The 20,856-nt window shown below is 41.7% G+C and overlaps 1 protein-coding gene across 1 annotated transcript; it reads right to left on the bottom strand.

Annotated features, from left to right (window-relative positions):
• Positions 1-3,711: 3,711 nt before the first annotated feature.
• Positions 3,712-9,540, bottom strand: exosc3 (exosome component 3). The gene is made up of 4 exons (XM_039813481.1): positions 9,241-9,540; positions 8,425-8,574; positions 7,780-7,931; positions 3,712-4,379 (listed from the first exon to the last, which is right to left on the bottom strand). Exons 1-4 carry the CDS (start codon positions 9,463-9,465, stop codon positions 4,172-4,174), a joined length of 735 nt encoding a protein of 244 aa, XP_039669415.1. The 5' UTR covers positions 9,466-9,540; the 3' UTR covers positions 3,712-4,171.
• Positions 9,541-20,856: the final 11,316 nt, after the last annotated feature.

The raw sequence follows: 20,856 nt of genomic DNA, 5'->3' as shown, positions 1-20,856 counted from the left end.
TCCAGATAAACTAGATCAGCTTCACATCACAGGGTCAAACATCCAGATAAACTAGATCAGCTTCACATCACAGGGTCTAACATCCAGATAAACTAGATCAGCTTCACATCACAGGGTCAGACATCCAGATAAACTAGATCAGCTTCACATTACAGGGTCAAACATCCAGATAAACTAGATCAGCTTCACATCACAGGGTCAAACATCCAGATAAACTAGATCAGCTTCACATCACAGGGTCTAACATCCAGATAAACTAGATCAGTTTCACATCACAGGGTCAAACATCCAGATAAACTAGATCAGCTTCACATCACAGGGTCAAACATCCAGATAAACTAGATCAGCTTCACATCACAGGGTCAAACATCTAGATAAACTAGATCAGCTTCACATCACAGGATCAAACATCCAGATAAACTAGATCAGCTTCACATCACAGGGTCAAACATCCAGATAGAAGAGTACAAAGAGTACAAACTTACATCGTCTCTGACTTCTGAACGGGCAACCGTAATGAAAAGAAACACGACACGATCTCTGGGATTTCTTACATAAATTATGTACGTAACTAACGTAGCCGTAACTACACACACTGTAACCTACACAGTCTCCGTAGTGTGAGGAATTCACAACAGTAATGAGTAACGATGCAGCACATAAAAAATTTATCGGAGTAAAAGTATTATACTCATCGAAAATATGTACTCAAGTAAAAGTGGAAGTAGGAGAAAAAAAGAATACTCCAGTAGAGTAGAGATACAGCCTTTTAGTACTTAAATACAGTAGTGAAGTGTAGTCATGGACTCAGACCTGAATTTTAACAGCCACATTAAGACAATAACTAAATCAGCCTATTATCCCCTTAAAAATATATCAAGGGTTAAAGGACTTATGTCTCAGCAGGATTTGGAAAAACTTGTCCATGCTTTTATCTTCAGTAGACTTGACTACTGCAACGGGGTCTTTACAGGTCTCCCTAAAAAATCAATCATACAGCTGCAGCTGATTCAGAACGCTGCTGCACCAGTTCTCACTAAAACCAGGAAAGTGGATCACTCCAGTTCTGAATTCTCTACACTGGCTTCCAGTGCCTCAAAGAATTGATTTCACAATACTTTTGCTGGTTTATGAATCACTAAACGGTTTAGGGCCAAAATACATTTCTGATCTACTACTACACTATGACCCACCCAGACCTCTCAGGTGGTCTGGGACAGGTCTACTTGTTGTCCCCAGAGTCAGAACTAAACAGGGGGAAGCAGCGTTCAGTTTTTATGCTCCACATATCTGGAACAAACTCCCAGAAAACTGCAGGTCTGCAGCAACTCTGAGTTCTTTTAAATCAAAGCTAAAGACCTATCTTTTTGATGTTGACTACCTTTAAATAAAAATTTTTGTTTTACTGAAGTTGAAATTGATGACACTGTATGACACACAATAACTGCTCTTTAATGTTGAATTTCTTATACTGCACTGTAACTTTTATTCGCGTATTTTATCTCTCATTTCTTTAAATTCTTATACTGCACTGTCAATTTTATTCTTGTCTTTTAATTTGTTTTTTGATCTTTTTTAACTGCTCTTTAATGTTTTATGTAAAGCACTTTGAATTGCCCTGTTGTTGCCTTGCCTAGAAAGACATTCATAAAATAAATCGTAGTAAAGTATGTCAAAAAGTCCTAATAGGTCATAGTACATGGGTAAGACTTATGTTGTGGCTGCTGTAATTTTTTATTCATTCTTTATTTTCTGCAAAGTAGAGTACATTGTGCGTGAACGTGTAAATAAAAAAAATAGTAAAGAATATTTTTAGTAAGAATATTAGTAGACGGCCTTAAGCCATGCTGACCTTGTTCTCTCTGGGAGTGATAAGACATGTGGAGGGGGATCTGGAACAGAATGCACCCAGGAAATACTGAACCCAGAAGGAAACAGTCTCTGGTCTGAGACATGGAGAGAACAAAGGTGTAGTCATGGAAACAGGACCCCTGGACCAGGTGACCTGATAGCAGCACCACGTACTGTTGGGAGAAGGGGGGACCAGGAGAGGATAAGAGAGAAGGAAAAAATATCATAAAAAGTCATAGTATAGTATATAAAAAAGTCCGAAAAGGTCATAGTTTATGGGTCAGACTTATGTTGTGGCTGCTGTAATGTTTCATTTATTCTTTATTTTCTGCAAAGTAGAGTATGTTGTGTGTGAACATCAGTGTTGTATAAAGTACTAGAAAGCAATACTTGAGTAAAAGTACAAGTATCGTACTAGAAAAAGACTTCGGTAGAAGTGAAAGTTACCTTTTAAAATATTACATAAGTAAAAGTCTTAAAGTATCGGATATATACTGTACTTAAGTATCAAAAGTAATTTTCTGATATTTAATGTACTTAAGTATCAAAAGTAAAAGTAAAAGTTTTTTTTTTTTTAAGCAAGCGGTTAGAACTTTTATTGTGGCTTTCTTATAGTAAAGCATAAAGCATATTCAGGGACTTTTCAGGCACAATTCTCTTAAGTTCAAAGAACAAACAGCATATGTTTAGAGGTGACATCAATGTACAGAAACATTTCTTGCAACACGGGTGTATGACGTTATCTTCACCACTACCCTGCTCACCGAGTTCACCACTATCGTCGGGGTGGTCGCAGGGCTCAACATAAAAAAAAATCCCCACTGGCCCCCGGGGCCAGTAGATCAGAGTTTTGCTGGCCCCTTCTATATTTTTACTGGCCCTGAAAGAAATATCATAGGTGTGATTGGAAAAGGACAAAAAAGCAGGAAAAAAGCTAGCCACTGCCACTGGATGTTGTGCCATTAGCAGCAAAGCTAGACCAGGGGTCATCAACTACATTCAAATAAAGAAAATAAAATTATACCTAATACGCATCATCTTGTCATCTTGATATTTTCACTTTCTTACTAAATTAATGCTATATTTTTTACATTAGTAAGCAAACCCCTAAAAACATGGAAAATCCATAATGATAACTAGATAGGCTACTTAACTAGAAAATGATCTCAGATTAGTCCTGTATGCCTAATTTGAAATAAGACGATTCTGTTGCTAAATAATACAACGGGCAACATCATCAAGAATGAAGAACGCGTCATTCACGTGCATATTAAGTAGCCACGTGTATTTGTTTTGGTCTTAAAATACATCCATAGGTTTACCGCTCCAGCGAGAGGGTGGCTCGTTTAGACAGCAGCTACGTTTACAAGAGTTTGTCCAAAGTTCAAGATTGGTTGAAAATTAAGACAAACAGTTAGACTACAAACTGACATCTTTCATTTTAGCTCGTTTGTAAAGTCGCTGTTTGCAGAGTAGAGCTGTGTTTGCACAGCGCGGTGGACGAGAGTGGACAGATCAGACTGAGATATGGTTTCTACGTGTTTCTGCCTGTAGAACAGGTACGTGGGTTATTGATAAGTATTGACTCTTTAATCATGGAGGTTTTATTGTAGGCTACCTTCTTACAGTAACGAGTGTAGCGTTCATCTGCGCCATCGGCGGTAAATAATCCTCGGTAACGTTTCCAGTCAGTACATGTGCTGCGTGTAACGCACACACCAGTGACTGTGGCTGCAACCAGCCCGACATTTTTGGAAAGTCATACACATTTTCAAAACATGGGAAAGATTTAATTTGTGTTAAAATGTTTTATTATAAATATAAAAAAACAACATGGATCAATAGTTCTTTTTTTTTTAATTAGTAAAACCCTGCAGATTCAGTTAATTTTAGTCCAGAAAGATGATACTTTCAGCGAAAATCAAACAGCTGATCCCAGATACTGTAGCCAGCCCCCAGGGGGCGATCCAGAGGTTTTGGCTTCACTTCTACAGCTTTATCTTCTGAGCAGGTGGGATGTGTTGTAGGTTTTAGGTTCACTTTAGAAGTCCATTAGTCTGGATAGCACCAGACCAAGCTCAATCTTTTAAGATTTAAGATTGAACATTAGTCTGGGGAGTCTGTATTTTCTCTACACAAGAGGCGTGATCAACGGGCATAGTTCAAATAACTGTACGCAATTGGATAGTCCTTCAACCAATCAGGTGTCCTGACAGGAAGTGGCTGCATGTGTGACGCGTTGTAGATTTTGGATTCACTTTAGCGGTCTATGCTTTGACCCCGGCTTTACAGCGCCTGTCTCTGGGGGGCTGTCATGGTGTTATAGCGCCCCCTGTGCAGCCCTCCTGAACAGCTCCTGTCTCTGGGGGGCCGTCATGGTGTCACAGCTCTGCAGCAGGTTGGCGATGACGAGCGTCTGCTGAACGCTGGACGACCTGACCCACAGACGGCCGTTCATCCCGACCACCAGCTCGCAGGGGAACAGGGTCTGCAGGTCTGACAGGACCTCGCTGTGGGGGGACAGCAGCCTGAAACAGAGACACATAGTCTCATTAGAAAGGGGGGGACAGGGACGGACTGGGGCTAAAAAATAGCCCTGGACTTTCTCTCAAATAGGCCCAGACACTAGCCAGGATGTCCTGATACTATGCACCAGTACTGTAGCCTATCAGACGAGGCATTCATAGCAAGTAACATTCAAATGATGGGTGTGTTTATTAATGAAGACTCAGCCTTCAAATAAAAACTTACACTAAAAAAAACTTAAAAATTTACAATGCCATTACATCTGCATTGAAATTAAAATACAAATAATGAAATGTCACTGGCTACAGAAACCCCAAATTACACAAACTTGTAAACAGTACAGAGTATTACTGACAACACTTTCAGAGATGAAGTAGGCTACTTGCTGTACCTGAACATGGGGATTAGATATATTGTAGGCCTATACCAAAACCACACTGACTGTTAGTTATTATATACTATAACTATTCAAATATAAATGTATATAACATGTGTTACTTACTATAACCTATTTAATATTTATTACACTTTTGATTCATATTAAGGCTGTGAAATGATGAAAATGACGAGGCCCTATCAATGTTGTCTGTGAAGCTTTCACAACCAACCACCAGGTCTCTGCCAGTTCCACAATAGTAAACCAAATATGAAAGACGAGGAAAAACTGCCCTCTGATGGAAGCAGACAGAAAGTGAAAGCTAGGATTTTTATGGTTAAACTTCTGGTTACATTTGGTGAATTATTTCACCCCCTTCCCTGTTTGTTAGCACGTTTAGAGTGGTACCAATGCATGCCTGATGTTTTCCTGTTTAATTTAATACCATAGTCTTCATCCTAGCAGCAAAAGTGAGCTCACTACAACCTCTCATATACAACCAAGTGAAATCACGGTCAACCCGCGATTCAAATTAACCTAACAGAAATGATTAAACACGTTAAGTTTGACAGCACTAAATGGCACGATCATTTTCATAATCATGATGCACACTCATGTTGAGCTGACAACATGCAATTCGCTAAGATAGGGATAAAGGCAGCCTATAGTGTTTCCTGCTCCTGGCATTTACCGGTAATGCTGATGTGAAATTAACTCACGTCTAATGATGTAGGCCGACTCTTCTTCTTCAGTTTTATTTTTACACATAGCATATAAGTGATTGTATTTGCGCCCCCTGCTGTTGGCTGTTAATATCACTTTAATAGACTTTTTTTGTGCCATTCTGGACTTTTCCAGATCGCAGATTGTCAGTCCGTCCCGGGGACAGCAGCCTGAAACAGAGACACATGTTTCCGTTTCCGGTGCGCTGCTCGGCTGCGAACCGCATCCCAGGGCCTAGTGTGCTTGTGTTAAGTTTTTTATTATGGGATGTATTATGTTGCTTGTCTAAATGTCGTCCGTCTCGTTTGGTCGTATGTAAATTGGAAGATGTATTTCCCGTGGATTATATTGACTCTAGAGGGGATTGTGGAGATGCTCCTGCCGTAGTGTTGGGGGACTTCATTCATTGTCACTTGGACACTGTACTACCTGGTTTTAGTCAGATGGTGAAAAAGGGGACAAGGAAGGACAGAATACTTGACAAATGCTATGTGAATGTGAAAAATGCTTATGATTCCAGAATCATACCTCCTATTGCAAATTCGGATCATAATGTGGTTTATCTCATCACATCTTACAAAACAAAAGAAAAAGTTGTAAACCAGTAGAAAGAGAAATAAGACGATGGTCTCCTGAAGCAAGAGAGATGCTTAAAGCCTGTTTCGATCTGACCGATTGGGAATTATTCCATAATCAAAATTCCCTAGATGAAACTACTACAGTTATCACTGATTATATACATTTTTACGTACAATTGGCCATTCCTACTAAAAGAATAAAGATATATGCAAACAACAAAAGGTTTGTGTCTAAGGACATTAAGGGTATTATAAATTCAAGGAAGGTGGCATTTAAAAACAAAGATACCATCACAGGCAAACAATCAGACAGAGATTTGAAAAACAAACTCAGGGAGGCCAAACAGTTACACAGAAATCACCTGGAGGAGACATTCAAAGAAAGAAACCCCAAAAGATTATGGGACAAGATGAAAACAATGACTTCTAATAAACCCATTGTGACAGGCAATGATTTTATGTTTGCAAATGAGCTAAATGATTAGTTTCTGTTGCTTTGACTCTACTGACCACTGGGAGGAATGTGTAAATGTAATTGAGACCATCACACCCTCAGACGCTGAGAGGATTGTCATAACTGGGGAGGAGGTCAGGGGTACTTTCCAGCCCACAACCCAAAGAAGGCACTAGAGCCTTGAGGATGCAGTGGTTACACTGGTGCACCTCATCTCCAAACATCTTGACAAACCAAAAACATACAGTGTGTCAGGGCTCTGGTTCTTGATTTCTCATCTGCGTTTAATACAATTCAACCAAATTTACTTTTAGCAAAAACGATTCAGATTAATCCTTATCTTATTCTTTGGTATTAATCATTTCTCTCAGAGAGGGTCCAGCTGGTCAAAGTAAATGACAAACTCTCTTCTCCAAAGATAACTAATGATGGAGTACCCCAGGGCTGTATCAGCTCCCCTCTGTTGTTCACTTTATATACCTCTGACTGCACCTCTACTTTACCAAATCAGTTTCTGTTAAAGTCCTCCGATGACTCCACTCTCCTGACCTTATTGAAAAAAGGTGATGACCCTACACTGTATCAGGGCAATGTGGATTGGTTAGTGAAGTGGTGTGATAACAATGCTCTCATTATTAACACTGTAAAGGAAATCATTTTTGGAATAACCCCGAATTGTCAACTGTCCTCAGTGAAGATTCATAACTCAGAAATCAGTAAAGTCTAAATATTTGGGTGTCATGATAGACTGAGATCCTTTGGAGCTAGTAGTCAAATCATTTTTGTTTTTTACATCAGTAATTCAGAGTATCATGCTCTACTGTAGTACTGCTTGGTAGTAGCCTCTCAGTTAAAAATAAAACAAAGCTATTTAAATCAGATTAAAATTTGCTCAAAGATTATAGGACTACCTGTAGCATACGTCTTTCAGGAGGCTCACAATAATAGTATTCTTAGACTAGCCAGAAGTATTTCAAATGACTCTTTACATGTCTTGCACAGTGAATATCAGCTTCTGCCTTCAAACAGACGCTGTAGAGTTCATTCTTTTAATCACATCTGACTTAAAAACTCTTTCATACACCAATCTCTCCTGTTGTTAAACCAGCTACATTAAATCCAGTGCAATACTCGTAACGTACTGCCCCTACCAGCAGGGCAGCATAGCCATGTAATACTGTCTATTTACAGAGGGCATTTAAATGGATGTCTGATCGTTTCTACGTTAACCCATAGTAGTAGAAAAATATGTATGTAAAAACAACACCGACCTCCTGGCCAGTCCCAGAGACACGGTGAAGAGCAGCCCTCCACCTCCAAACACTCCCATCCCATTGGCTCGTCCTGAACTGTCCACACACACCAGCTCCGGCTCCATGTCCCGATTGGCTACGACAAACTGGGAGAACACCAGGTCGCCCACCTGCACACACAGACACACACACAAAAATAGCGTAAAGAAATTACAAAAAAAGCAACAAAAACCTCAGAAAAACTAACAACTGGTCAAAGAACATGACTTTTTCTTTTTTTAAAGCAACAAAAATGTGGGGGGAAAACAGCAAAGAGGTCGTAATAATGCACCTGGACATCTCTGTGTCCTCAGTATCCACCGGGACATCTCTGTGTCCTCTCAGTATCTCACCTGGACATCTCTGTGTCCTCAGTATCTCACCTGGACATATCTGTGTCCTCAGTATCTCACCTGGACATCTCTGTGTCCTCAGTATCTCACCTGGACATCTCTGTGTCCTCAGTATCTCACCTGGACATATCTGTGTCCTCAGTATCTCACCTGGACATATCTGTGTCCTCAGTATCTCACCTGGACATATCTGTGTCCTCTCAGTATCTCACCTGGACATCTCTATGTCTTAGTATCTCACCTGGACGTCTCTGTGTCCTCAGTATCTCACCTGGACGTTGGGTCGGTTCCTCTTGGTGGCGCCCTCAAACGCCAGGTAGGACAGAGACGCCTGCTCACTTCCTCCAAAGTCCACCTTGAAGACGTCTCCGGATTTAACCGTCACGATGCCGATGATGGTCTCTCCTTTAGCGGGGACATACTGAGGACAGAGAGGGACACACTCAGCTGCCAGCGTGCACACCTAGCACACCTGGCTTCTCTTCACAAGAATGTTCAAATGAGTCATTTTATTCCCTCACTTTTCTTTTTTAAGATGTGGCTTTTTAGATGTGCTGAACTCCATTTAAATATATACATTTTAAAATTTGACAGGATTTTGTTCGACGGACTTAATTTTCAGAAGAAAAACTAATAACTCGTATAAATGGTTTTGGTCTTCTGATGAATTCGGGGAGTAACTGGTTCACCTTGCAGCACGTTATTCCTAAATAATCTCAACTTTTCAGAAATGTTTCCCGCTGCTCGCTGCTGTAAAGCACGGCTCGCTCCAGCGGTCGGCGAGCAGAAATCCCAGCGGACCTGATCAATAAAGTTTCATTTTAACGGCACAAAGCGCGACTTAATAACATTATCTTCAAGCCGAAATCACTACTGATTCATAATGATTTAAATTCAGTCTAAAAGTTATGTCATATGAGGAGTGAACGCGTGCTGTCATGAAGAAACCTTAAATGCAGAGTTTTGTGAACGGACCCTTGCATGTTGTAGAAGTAGAAGCTCCTGCTGATAAACAGCCATAGATATAAACACATATATATTTACACATTTATATCTCTGATAAACAGCCCCTCCTGTGTTGTCTCACCCTCCTCTGCTGGGAGTCCATCCAGAACATGTTGGGCTGTTTGTGTCGCAGCACGCCGCTCTTACACACCAGCAGCCGGTCTCCGCTCCGCCTCAGACCCGGGCCACACACGACCTTCTCCGGCTTCACGCGCTCCGTCAGAGAGATGGTGTCCTCGGTCTCCAAGGAGAACTCATCTCCCGGTAACAAGACCTCCCCGACTTTATCTTTTAAACCGGAGAACATGGCGGAGACTCCACAGCTTCTCTCACATGGGTTGTTGTTGTTGTTCCGGGGACTGATATCACTGGGACACACAGGAAACAGGAAGCTCAGCCTGCAGCCTGCAGCGCCCTCTGCAGGACAGAAGGGGTGTCGCAACTAAAGTGTCAAACTAGTCCAAAGACATCAGATAGATGAATGTTAATGTTTCTCTCCTCAATATATTCAGACAACTCTAAAGATCTCAAGATTTCATTTTCTAGTTGTGTGTTTGTAACTGCAAATACATTCCTTCCTTCCTATGTTCCTTCATTCCTTCCTTTCTATTTTCCTTCGTCCCTTCTTTCCTTCTCTCCTTCCTTCTTTCCTCCCTTCCTTCCTTCCTTCCTTCTTTCTCTCCTTCCTTCCTTCTCTTATTCCTTCCTTACTTCCTCCCTTCCTTCCTTCCTTCCTTCCTCCCTTCCTCCCTTCCTTCCTTTCTATCTTCCTTCGTCCATTCTTTCCTTCTCTCCTTCCTTCCTTCCAAACAGTGGCGGTTCTAGACACATTTTACTTTGGGGGCCAGGGAGGGGCCAGTGTTTAACCAGAGGGGCACATTAAAAAATGGCAACAAATGATATTCAAAGATTATAAACTTTATTTTACTTTAAAATCATATAAACATTTATTTTGTGAGTGCAGGTGCAAGAGAGGTAGGGCCTTTAAAAATGTATACATGCACATGAGAAAGGGGAGAGAGGGGGGGGGGGAAGACATGCAGGAAATTTTCACAGGTCAGATTCTAACCCTGGACCTCTGTGTGGAGACATAAACCTCTCAGTGTACGTGCGCCTGCTCCACCCACTGATCCAACCCGGCCACATCCAGCATTATTTCTGCTCCTGCTGTAACCAGAGGTCTTGCAGTCTTCCTGAAACAGATTATCATAGATCATCATAAGTTGTTCAAAGAAGTTTATCCTGATCGACGCCTCATCCCAAAACACCACGTCATGACACATTATGTTGATTCAATTTGGACCTTTGTCAAAACTTTGGTGGATGAGGCTTGAAGGCAAGGCAAGGCAATTTTATTTGTATAGCACCTTTTCAGCAGCCATGCAATTCAAAGTACCAGTAAATTGCTGGTAAATGACAAAAACAAGCACCAGATGGGAAAAGGGGTATTTTACAATAACTTTGAATGCACAACGAGGCTGGCGAGTTTCAAGTGAACACACAGTATGTGTGTGTTGATATTCAGACGTCTTCAGCTGCAGTCAGACTGTTAGGTCCCGCTGTTGGAATCCTCTACAGGGAAATACAGACACACTTTACACCGCTTAACGTGAGCTGTCAGCATTTTAACCATTGGGTTTAATCCAGCTACTAGCTAACGGTAACATAGCGTCCCGTGCAGCGATGCTTCTGAAAAAAAGAAAGTCAGGCACCGAAATGAGGAACCGAAATTTTCGTTCTTATTCGGTCTCGTTACTACCGTTTACGTCGGAACCGGTACCCTGTTGGCACCGCGTTTCGGTACCCAACCCTAGTGTAGGTGGACATTAGCCGCTTTCTGAGAACACAACGTTCCTAGAACCATTTTTTTTCGTGTTCCTACCGGACCAATTTGGGGATTATTAAGTTCCTCTGACCACAGTTCCTGTAACTCTTTCAGCTCCTACTTCAGGGCAGGGTCTTTTCCCTTTCCTGCAGCTTTTTAATATTTTATTAATTTCACTGTTTTAGCATGACTTCTACTTTTGTAAACAGGTCTTAAGTTTATCTTTGCACTCTAAACTTTGCTGTGTTGTGTTTTACTTTGATATACATAAAATATGTAATAGAAAAGTGAGTTACTACAGTTATGTGTACATGCACACATGAAGGTAGGCCTAGCTGCCTGATTCCAAAGAGCAGCAGCAGGTTAGATGGCTGAGTTATAATAACAAAAGGTCTTTGGTGTTCACACAGCCATCTAATCACACCGGTTGACATTCTTGTGAAATGTTTGTGTTATCATCACAAAAGGTCTACACTAGCATTCAGACAACTCTGTCTCAACTCCCTTATGGTCGTTTTACATTAGCCAAGCTGGCGCGCGCCATCGTGATGTCAAAATGACGTAGATCTTGCCGGTGCGCCAGGATTTATAGCGAGCACAGGTCGCGCACCTCTCTATTTTTTTCAGCGGCGCACGATAAAGCGGAAACAGGAAGCATGAACGAGCTCCTGGGCAATGTGATGCCAGGACTCTCAGAGTGACTGCAGGTCTCTCTGGTAAACTTCCTGGGTTAAGATGAGCTCTTTTATGTTGAATGAAAGGCTTGATCCCACCAAGTAGCTCATCCAATCAAATCGAAGCATTGACGTCAATGCTGCTGCCAGTTCTGACCTTGTTTACATTTTTTTATTCTAGAAATAGCAGCGTTGGTAGCCTTTCCTCATTAGCGCCACCTCTGTTCAGGAGAAGACTGCAACTAGTGTTGCGACCACCAGCACGGGTATAAATAGTTACGGCGCTCCCATACAGAATATGGAGTGTTCTGAATTTGAATTTATTTTGAATTTATTTTATTTAAACAGGGGCAATGCACAAGTTAACATTAACCTTGTATAAGAACAAGGAGAGATGCATTGTACTGGGTTGTAGCACAAGTGCTATTTCCGCCCTTAGTCCCTTCTGATGTTGTCAGCGAGGTCAGAAAAGAAACCAATCTTTGGAGAAGTTGTTCATTTATTCCCAAAGGTGGACAGAAAAGGACAGTTCATGTTAAATATTTAGATTATCACTTTTACTCATATGCTGTGGAAAAGATAGACAAACTTGTTTGTGAAATTGTCACATTATTTTGATCTATTGATTCGTGTACAGGGACACGATTTTCTCGTTTATTTCGTGGTGGTCACCACAAAATGGGAATGTGACCGTTTCACCAACTGCCATGACACTGGGCTGCAGCCAGCCTGCTCTGCTCTGGGGAAACGCCACCGCGGTAGACGGTGACAACAACAGCCGCTGGGACACGATCTGCGGTTTCTGGAGGACGCAACAACGGAGAAATTAAACGCCAGACCAGCGACAACAACGGGACGGACCGCCACACACGGGACGAGATTCCCGGTCTCTCACACACTACAACAAGAGGACGGTTGCGATCGCGGGTCTCCTGGGTGAAAATCCTGTGTTGTTTGACCCATCCACCCCCCCAACCAACCTCCTTATGCGGATTTTCGGTTTTTCAATCCTACTCGCTACCGTAATTGTTCTGTTATCACAAAATATGCTTCCCATTTAAATACATTAATTTAAAATTTGTGTTCACCACCAAGAAGTCCCTGTACACAAATCAATAGATTAAATAACTTCACAATTTCACGAACTGCCATGAGGCTGGGCTGCATATTCAGACACATTTTTGGGATGATCAGATCAACATCAATCCAAGATACATATAGTTTTGAAGTGAAGTGATGTAGGAGGTGTGTGGTTATGTGTTGTGTTGCCCAATGAAATTAGAAAAATGTCTGTTCTATCAGACCTTTCTTTTACTGCTGACATTCTTGTATAGTCAGGGGTGCACATAACTTTTTCAGTGAGTTACTCAGGTGAGTACCAGCAGATGGTGTCTGGTACTCACCCCATATGTAGCGTGGTTTTAATAAGTGCAGTCTTCCTCACTGTCATCCTCAGTGCCGGCACCACTGTCCTCTGCTTCAGCTTCCTGCATGGTAGATGATGAAGATGCTGCAGATGCACCTCTCTGTCCTTGATTGAGCCTCCTATTAGCTGTCTCCATCCATAGGTCAATAGCAGGCTTTGGGTCAAATGTCTCTGTGGTCTGCTTTGACAGGTGAATGTGCATCAGGGCTGAGAGACGAGCATGTGACAGACGAGATCTGTACTTGGTTTTTATTATGTTGAGATGTGAGAATCCCCTCTCACAAGCTGCACTGCTTAAAGGCAGTGTAAGAGACAGCTTAACCATCGTGTTGATGTTGGAGTAAGCATCTGGGTTACTTGTATTTACAATTTGGACCAAGTCATACACAGAAGAGGCTCCCAGGCGTTTTCTTGCCTGCTTTAAGCGCATCCATTCTGTCACAGTGGTATCTTTGTCAAGTTGCAAGGTGGCCTCATATTTCTTGAGAATGCTTCAAACTGTTGTGTTTCCAAAACTGTGGAGGTCTTGCATTTCCTGAGGCCATGTTGAAGGATCAAATACTAAGAAATGATCACATGACTTGAGGGAGTCATATCTGATTTCAAACTCTTCAATTAACCCCCTGAGTAAGTGTGTCTTGTCTCTGTCAGCATCAGCAGAAACAGTGTGTGCCCTGTGGCTTTCACTATCAAGCAGAAGTGTGAACTGTCCAATGGCCACCATGAGTTCATCCTTACATTCTCCAATGGTCAGCTTTTCCTTCTGAAACCTAATGGATGTGGTCTTCAAAATGTTGCCAATGTCAAGCATGTCTGACAGAAAGCACTGAAAACGCTCTGTGCAGATATGCTGCAAGTCACTGTTATCACTCGTAGCCAGTTGCATTTTAATGGCTGGCAATAGTCTTGATATTTTTAACAGTGTTTCATGCCTCCATGCAGACCATCTGATATTATGAAACTTACCCAGTTTCACAAAGGAGATCCCATTTTCTTCACATAGCTTCTTCAGTGCAGCAGTTTTTTTTGCTCCACCTTTTTGTAAATAAAACTGCAGCAGCTTGACCACAGAGCGATTAAATGTCTCACAGTAAGGAACATTGCGATCAGCTGATTTTGCGCAATTCTCCAGTGTGTGTGCGGTGCACAGAATGTGTACAAGGGAGTCTCCAACAAGCAAGTTGCCGGAGCTTTGGCACAACGCCGTTGTAGATACCGACGTTGACAGCAGCCCCATCTGTGCACACAGCGACCAACTTTGTTGTCCAGTCATCCAAGCCTGTGTCCTGGAAAAGTTTCACAAGTCCGTCTGTTATGGCCTGCGCGGTTTGCTCAGCACCCAATTCAATCAGTCCAATAAAGTCCGAAGTAAACTCTCCGTTGCTGGACACCGACACAATGTAAACGATTTCCTGCTCAGTTTTTGTGATGTCCTCGGCTCCATCAAAAAGCAGCCCCCAAAATTCAGCAGTATGGCAAGGCAAGGCAAGGCAGCTTTATTTGTAGAGCACATTTCAGCAACAGGGCAATTCAAAGTGCTTTACATAAAACATTAAAGAGCAGTTAGAAAACAATTTAAAACAATTTTAAAACATTAATAAACAAATTAAAACAAGAATAAAATTGATAGTGCAGTATAAGAATAAAAGTTACAGTGCAGTATAAGAAATTAAAGCTAATAAAATAGATTATTTAAAGAAAAGCAACATCAAAAAGATAGGTCTTTAGCTTAGATTTAAAAGAACTGAGAGTTGCAGCGGACCTGCAGGTTTCTGGGAGTTTGTTCCAGATATGTGGAGCATAAAAACTGAACGCTGCTTCCCCCTGTTTAGTTCTGACTCTGGGGACAACAAGTAGACCTGTCCCAGACGACCTGAGAGGTCTGGGTGGGTTATAGTGTAGTAGCAGATCAGAAATGTATTTTGGCCCTAAACCGTTTAGTGATTTATAAACCAGTAGAAGTATTTTGAAATCAATTCTTTGAGGCACTGGAAGCCAGTGTAAAGACTTCAGTACTGGAGTGATGTGATCCACTTTCCTGGTTTTAGTGAGGACTCGGGCAGCAGCGTTCTGAATCAGCTGCAGCTGTCTGATTGATTTTTTAGGGAGACCTGTAAAGACACCGTTACAGTAGTCAAGTCTACTGAAGATAAAAGCATGGACAAGTTTTTCCAGATCTTGCTGAGACATAAGTCCTTTAACCCTTGATATATTTTTAAGGTGATAATAGGCAGATTTTTTAATTATGTTATTGTGGCTTTTAAAATTCAGGTCTGAGTCATGAAAAGAGCAAGGAGCACACGAATGTGGCAAAAGCCATTGCTAATAAACAAGCTAGCCGAGAAGAAATGTCCAGTTGCCCACAGTAAATGTCGTACATTGGAATGAGTCATTAAACAAAATGGCGACTCCACCTCCTTTCTTATTCACTCTATTCTCACTCATAAAACTAAAGTTAGGGGGGGCTGACTCAATGAGAACAGCAGCACTGTTATTATGGTCCAACCAGGTTTCAGTTAAAAACATAAAATCAAGATTGTTCTTGATAATAAAATCATTGATTAAAAATGATTTTCCTGCCAAAGATCTAACGTTTAGTAGGGCTAGTGTTAGTGCGTTTTCATTTCTTGGGACTGACTGTGGCTGACGAGGAATGGATGCTAAATTTGCAAAGTTTGCAGTTACGTGCTTATTCGCCATTCTTTTTCTATTACCTATCACAACATAAATTGTGGAAGAACATAATACGCAGGGCCCAGGCTTGTCTTGGAAAGAGTCATGAGTGCTACTATGCATGCATGCAACTTGGCTCGTAACTCCCCGCTGATGGTGTGAGCGATGCTCTGCATAATCCGTGTGCCCCCTTCACGTGAATGATATGCACCTCCGACATTTACTCCTAGCCGCTTCAGTAAAGGAACATCCTCAGAATAGGAAGACATGGGACGTGCGTGTTTAGCTTTATGGAAGGCGAGGAGAAAAATATTAAACAGAGCTTGCCGCTGTTCTTCATTCAGCTTGTCTCGCCATCTGGCAAGTGGGCGACTGGACATTTCTTCTCGGCTAGCTTGTTTATTAGCAATGGCTTTTGCCACATTCGTGTGCTCCTTGCTCTTTTCATGTTTGTCAAATAAAGGATGGTTGAAATTCTTTGAGCCTTTATAAAACGCACCTGTTTTGTCTGCTAGATGTGGATTTGAGCGGCAAATCTTGCACCACATTTCAGTGCGCTCATCGTTAGCTTCAAGCCACTGCACATCTTGGAGCCATTTTTCCGAAAAAAGTCTTTTCTTCGGCTCTGGCTCCAGTTGGCGTTTCTTTGTTGGTGGCGAAACGCCAAAGAAGCTGCTTAATGTCTGTTGCTTTTTGGACATCTCTGACAGTAGTTGACAACCAACATGTCATGTGTAAGGTTAGATGAGAATATCGGTCAAGTACGCAAAGGCGCGTAGTAACACAAGTGGCGTTACACATTCCTGATTTTTGTTGCGCATGCGTACCAGTTATGTGCACCCCTGTGTATAGTTCTATTTGCAGAAAACGTAATGATAAATGTATTGATACTAAATGTGTTGAAGTCATATATTCCTTTTTCAACTAATTATGTGTCAAATAACACTTTTTGTATGTAAAAAGAAACATACCTAAATATGTTTCTTTTTACACAATGTGTGTAGCCATCATGTGTTATTATTACACATGTTTACACATCTTTGTGTAAACATGTGGGTTGTCCAAAAAGTTAAATTCTTAACACATCTTTTCTAAGAGTGTAGAAGGGACACGGTTTTTTGACCATGGTCGTGACTAGGATACGTAACAGAACGAACTTCGAACATAAGAACATTGAAGTTGTTTACAAGTCTGCTGCTGCACATCCGAGACATTCTTTACTCCTGACATAATGCTCCGAGCAAAATTGCGTTGGAGGCTGCAACACACCCACTCACAGAGACACACACACACACACACACACACACGCACAGAGAGACATAAAGAAGTATTGTTTGATAAAAACAGGAAAAGAGCAGCTGCTGATGAGGGTTGGTGTAGAGCGTATATGAGCTGAGTGGTGTCAGTGTTTGTCGACCTCGGAGCAGAATGGCTGCAGTCACAGAGCTCTCCTTCCTGCTGTTTGCTCTCATCAACTATATCCACGCAGAAGAAAGGATCATCGTCCGAGACGAATGGTCCTCTTACACCTTCAAGCTCCCCAAGAACACCAACTCCTGCCTGATCTCCAGATATGTTGGTGAGGAGAAGCTTGTCCTGTGGAACACCTCTGACCTCTGGTCCAACCCCTCTGACCTCTGGTCCAACACCTCTGACCTCTGGTCCAACAGCTCTGACCTCTGGTCCAACACCTCTGACCTCTGGTCCAACACCTCCAACCTCTGGTCCAACAGCTCTGACCTCTGGTCCAACACCTCCGACCTCTGGTCCAACACCTCTGACTTCTGGTCCAACAGCTCCCCAGTACCTGGAGACTTGAAACAACGACTTTACAGTGATGGTGTAAGACTTCTTCTTACACCATCCTCAACCTGACCCATTCAGACTCCGGCCCGTACCGAGAGGAGTGTTGGACTGAGGGCAACTTGACGCATGAGAACATCTTCACTATTACTGTTTGTTCTTCTTCAATGCATTCTATCGGTTTCACAGTGAGAGTTGGACAACATTTGCAAGTGCCATGTTGGATAGTAGGTAATAGCAGGCAGGATATCCAGTGGCTCAAATGGGACTTTAGATATGAGCTAGAAACATGGAGTTTTTGGGGACATTACGACATCAGAGATGGACAATGTTACAGGAAGATACCAAGTGGTGAGAAACCCACCAGTTCTTCATGTTTACAACGTCACAGAAACAGACGTTACATGGTACAGATGTCTGCTGATGGACCAACAGCAGTGTGTTGCCAGTCTAACTGTAAAGTTGGGACTATGGAATGAGGTAATCTACGGCTCAGTGGGAGAGACCGCTGTGTTGCCGTGCATTATCACTTACTCCACTGATGACCAGCCGCCACATTGGTCTAATGGGTTCTCTCACCAAGAACTGCACAACCAGACTGTTCCTTCAGTAGACCAAAACTACTCGCTGGTGTTTTCATCTCTAATGTTGAATCACTCAGGTGTGTACTTCTGTATAGCCTCTATGAGAGTGCAACAGTATGAGCTAGTGGTGTGTCCCAAATTTGGCCCGCCTGCTGTAGAGCTCTTCTCAGAGGGAGAAGAAGTCACTCTCAGATGCGAAGTTTTTGGAGTGGGTTGGGTGTATTATTGGTTTATCAAGTCTCACCAAACCGAGGGAAGAATCGTTAGTGTAATGTCTGATCGGAGCATGAGCAGAGTGAGCAGGTACTATAATGGGAGCCTGGTTATCTCTAATATCTCAGTGGGAGACGCAGGGGAGTACTGGTGTGTAGTTTTTGACCCTGATGATAATGATCAGTGTCTGTCATCAGAGAGAACTGTGTTAGTGTACATGGAGCCCTTTGGGATTTACTCCACCTTCTGCAAAGTCGGATGCTCAGTGCTCAGTGTTGTGCTGCTGCTGCTCTGTGCTGCTGGGGGGGCTGCACCCTGACCCACAAAACTCCCAACCAATGATCAAAATACACATTTTTCAAAACTCTAACACTTGTTTCAATTGCTTGGATACAATACACATAAACCAAAGATCGTTTGTTCATTTAACAAAGATCACCTATATTTACTGTTCAATATGATGCAACTTAACCTCAAAGTACTACTATTTCAAAAAGCAATTTACACATTACATTTCAGATAATTGTCTGTTCATTTCATTACAATCATCTACTACTCAAAAAATGATGAGTAACTGTTGCATTACTCTTAATGACTAGTCGTATGGAAACAGACAAACAATATTCCATGTTTAGATCATGAAAGTTTCAAGATAACGAGATTCATTGTCACCAATTAGTGTGGAGCATGAACCAATCAGAATACAGTATCTATGGATGTAATATTTCATCATTCTTTACTGTAATATACTACTGTTTATCAGATACTGTTACTATGGTCACATGTACCACCTTTACTGTAATGTACTACTGTTTATCAGACACTGTTTCTATGGTCCCATGTACTACCTTTACTATAATGTACTACTGTTTATCAGACACTGTTTCTATTCAATTCAATTCAATTCAATTTTATTTATAGTATCAAATCATAACAGAGTTATCTCGAGACACTTTACAGATAGAGTGGGTCTAGACCACACTCTATAAATTACAAAGCCCCAACAATTACAGTAATTCCCTCAAGAGCAAGCATTAGCAGTGGCTATTGCGACAGTGGCAAGGAAAAACTCCCTTTTAGGAAGAAACCTCGGCAGACCCTGCCTCCCTCTAATCTCACTGTATTATTGATTATATGATCAATAAATAAATCTGATGACTACGAAGAGAAGCAGGTGGGCCGGGTTAGGCGGACGCTGCAACTCCTCACTCCTTAACTATAAGCTTTATCAAAGAGGAGAGTTTTCAGTTTACTCTTAAATGTGGTGACGGTGTCTGCCCCCCGAACCCAGACTGGAAGCTGGTTCCACAGGAGCGGAGCCTGGTAGCTGAAGGCTCTGGCTCCCAGTCTACTTTTAGAGACTCTAGGAACCACAAGTAGCTCTGCATTCTGGGAGCGCAATGCTCTAGTGGGACAATAAGGTACTAAGAGCTGTTCTAGATATGATGGTGCTAGACCATTTAGGGCTTTGTAGGTCAGGAGAAGGACTTTAAAGTCAATCCTGAATTTTACAGGAAGCCAATGCAGAGTAGCTAAAACAGGAGAAATATGATCTCTTCTCTTAGTTCTCGTCAGAACACGTGCTGCAGCATTCTGGATCAGCTGGAGAGTCTTAAGAGACTTATTTGAGCAACCTGACAGTAGGGAATTACAATAGTCCAGCCTAGAAGTAACGAATGCATGGACTAGTTTTTCAGCGTCGTTTTGAGACAGGATTTTCCTAATTTTTGCAATGTTACGAAGATGAAAAAAGGCTGTTCTCGATGTTTGTTTTAGATGGGCGTTAAAGGATATATCCTGATCAAAAATAACTCCTAGATTTCTGACAGTAGTGCTGGAGGCCAGGACAACACCATCCAGAGTAGCTATATCTTTAGATAATGAAGTTCGGAGGTGTTTAGGGCCCAGCACAATAACTTCAGTTTTGTTACAGTTTAGCATCAGAAAATTATAGGTCATCCAGGATTTTATATCTTTAATACATGCTTGAAGTTTAGCTAACTGACTGGTTTCGTCTGGTTTGATTGATAAGTATAATTGGGTGTCGTCCGCATAGCAGTGATAGTTAATTGAGTGTTTCCTAATGATATTACCAAGAGGAAGCATATATAAGGAGAATAGAATTGGTCCAAGCACTGAGCCTTGTGGAACGCCATGTTTAACTTTCGCGTACTTAGAGGATTTATCATTAACATTAACAAATTGAGATCGATCAGAGAAATAAGACTTAAACCAGCTTAGTGCGATTCCTTTAATGCCAACTAAGTGTTCCAATCTCTGTAACAGGATTGAATGGTCAATAGTGTCAAATGCAGCACTAAGATCTAATAAAACAAGTATGGAGACAAGTCCTTTGTCTGCAGCAGTTAGAACGTCGTTTGTAATTTTCACCAGTGCCGTCTCTGTGCTATGATTCTTTCTAAATCCTGATTGAAAGTCTTCAAATAAACTGTTGCTATGGAGAAAATCACATAACTGATTAGCAACTACTTTCTCGAGG

The sequence above is a fragment of the Perca fluviatilis genome, chromosome 10, assembly GCF_010015445.1.
Source record: "Perca fluviatilis chromosome 10, GENO_Pfluv_1.0, whole genome shotgun sequence".
Classification (NCBI taxonomy): Eukaryota; Metazoa; Chordata; class Actinopteri; order Perciformes; family Percidae; genus Perca; species Perca fluviatilis.
This window is presented reverse-complemented; position numbering and strand designations above follow the sequence as displayed.

Coding starts and splice junctions, on each gene's coding strand:
- exosc3 (XM_039813481.1), bottom strand. CDS start 9,465: ATGTTCTCCGGTTTAAAAGATAAAGTCGGGGAGGTCTTGTTACCGGGA. Junction 8,575..9,240: donor TGGACTCCCAGCAGAGGAGG/GTGAGACAACAC, acceptor CTCTGTCCTCAG/TATGTCCCCGCTAAAGGAGA. Junction 4,380..7,779: donor TCTCTGGGACTGGCCAGGAG/GTCGGTGTTGTT, acceptor TCTCTGTTTCAG/GCTGCTGTCCCCCCACAGCG.